Source organism: Aureococcus anophagefferens (genome assembly GCF_000186865.1).
Source record: "Aureococcus anophagefferens unplaced genomic scaffold AURANscaffold_825, whole genome shotgun sequence".
Lineage (NCBI taxonomy): Eukaryota > Pelagophyceae > Pelagomonadales > Pelagomonadaceae > Aureococcus > Aureococcus anophagefferens.
Window position 1 is genome coordinate 3,241 of NW_008706107.1, and position 1,101 is coordinate 4,341.

General features: G+C 69.8%; 1 protein-coding gene across 1 annotated transcript; it reads right to left on the reverse strand.

Annotated features, from left to right (window-relative positions):
- Positions 1 to 201: 201 nt before the first annotated feature.
- AURANDRAFT_35420 (hypothetical protein) lies at positions 202 to 498 on the reverse strand (the record flags this gene model as incomplete). The annotated part of the gene is made up of 1 exon (XM_009044794.1): positions 202 to 498. One exon carries the CDS (start codon positions 496 to 498, stop codon positions 202 to 204), a length of 297 nt encoding a protein of 98 aa, XP_009043042.1.
- Between the last annotated feature and the right edge of the window lie 603 nt (positions 499 to 1,101).

The following is a 1,101-nucleotide window of genomic DNA, read 5'->3' on the forward strand; positions in this document are numbered from 1 at the left end:
CGCCCCCCACCGTTAACGGCCGTTCTCGTCATCCACGGGCTGCCCCGACGCGAACTAAGTTGCTCGCCTTCGACCGATGGTCTTTCCCGAGCGACTCGCAGCCGGGCCCAGGCGCGACATGGTCCACAGACCGAGCGCCGCGCCAAGTCCTGGAACCGCTGCATCGCGCGTCCGAGCCCGGAGCGAGGCAAAGCCGTGACGTCAAAACTGCACGGCTTCGCTGCTCTTTGAACCGGTTAACTTTAGCTTAGCCGGCAGTGACGAGGCTTCAACCAGAGGGGGCCGACCACCAGGCATACACCAGCCGGGCATACACCAGCATAGCAGCCGCATACCACCCGCATACCACCCGCATACCACCCGCATACCACCCGCATACCACCCGCATACCACCCGCATACCACCCGCATACCACCCGCATACGACCAGCATAGCAGCCGCATACCACCCGCATAAAACCCGCATAAAACCCGCATACCACCCGCATAAAACCCGCATAAAACCCGCATAGTAGGCGCATACTACCAGGCATACCGGCGGTCAACCCCCTCGGGCTTCAACGCCGCCCGGGCGCCGGCAGGCCTGCCGGCGCCGCCGCCGCCGCGCGACCCTCGCGCGCGCGCGCGGAGCGAGCCCCCGGCCCCGAGACACACAGACGCCCTAGCTCAGGAAGGAGAACCCGCTGCAGGCGAAGGACCCGGCCGCGGGCCCGCCGCAGAAGAAGGCGGCCTCCGCGTCGTCGTCGCTGTCGTCGCCGTGGGCCGGCGCGTCGGCGGGGATCTTCACGGAGACGAAGCAGTCGTTGGCCTCGTCGAAGGACCGGCGGCTCGTGCCCCGGAGCGCGTCCCGCAGCTCCGACGACGCGCCGCGCGTCGGCTCCTTGGCGCCGTGGTCGCCCTGGGCCCAGCCGCAGACGCACGAGTCGTAGCTCCGCCCGCTCAGGTCGCGGCGGAAGTTGCGGCAGGGCCGCGGCGCCCCGCCGCGCGCGACGTCGCCGCGGAGCCGCTCGCGGAGGTCGTCGCCGTCGTGCAGCTCGACGGCTCCGTTGATCGATTCGCGCTGCTCAGCTTCCGCCGCAGCTCCGGCGACTGGAGCGTCGCC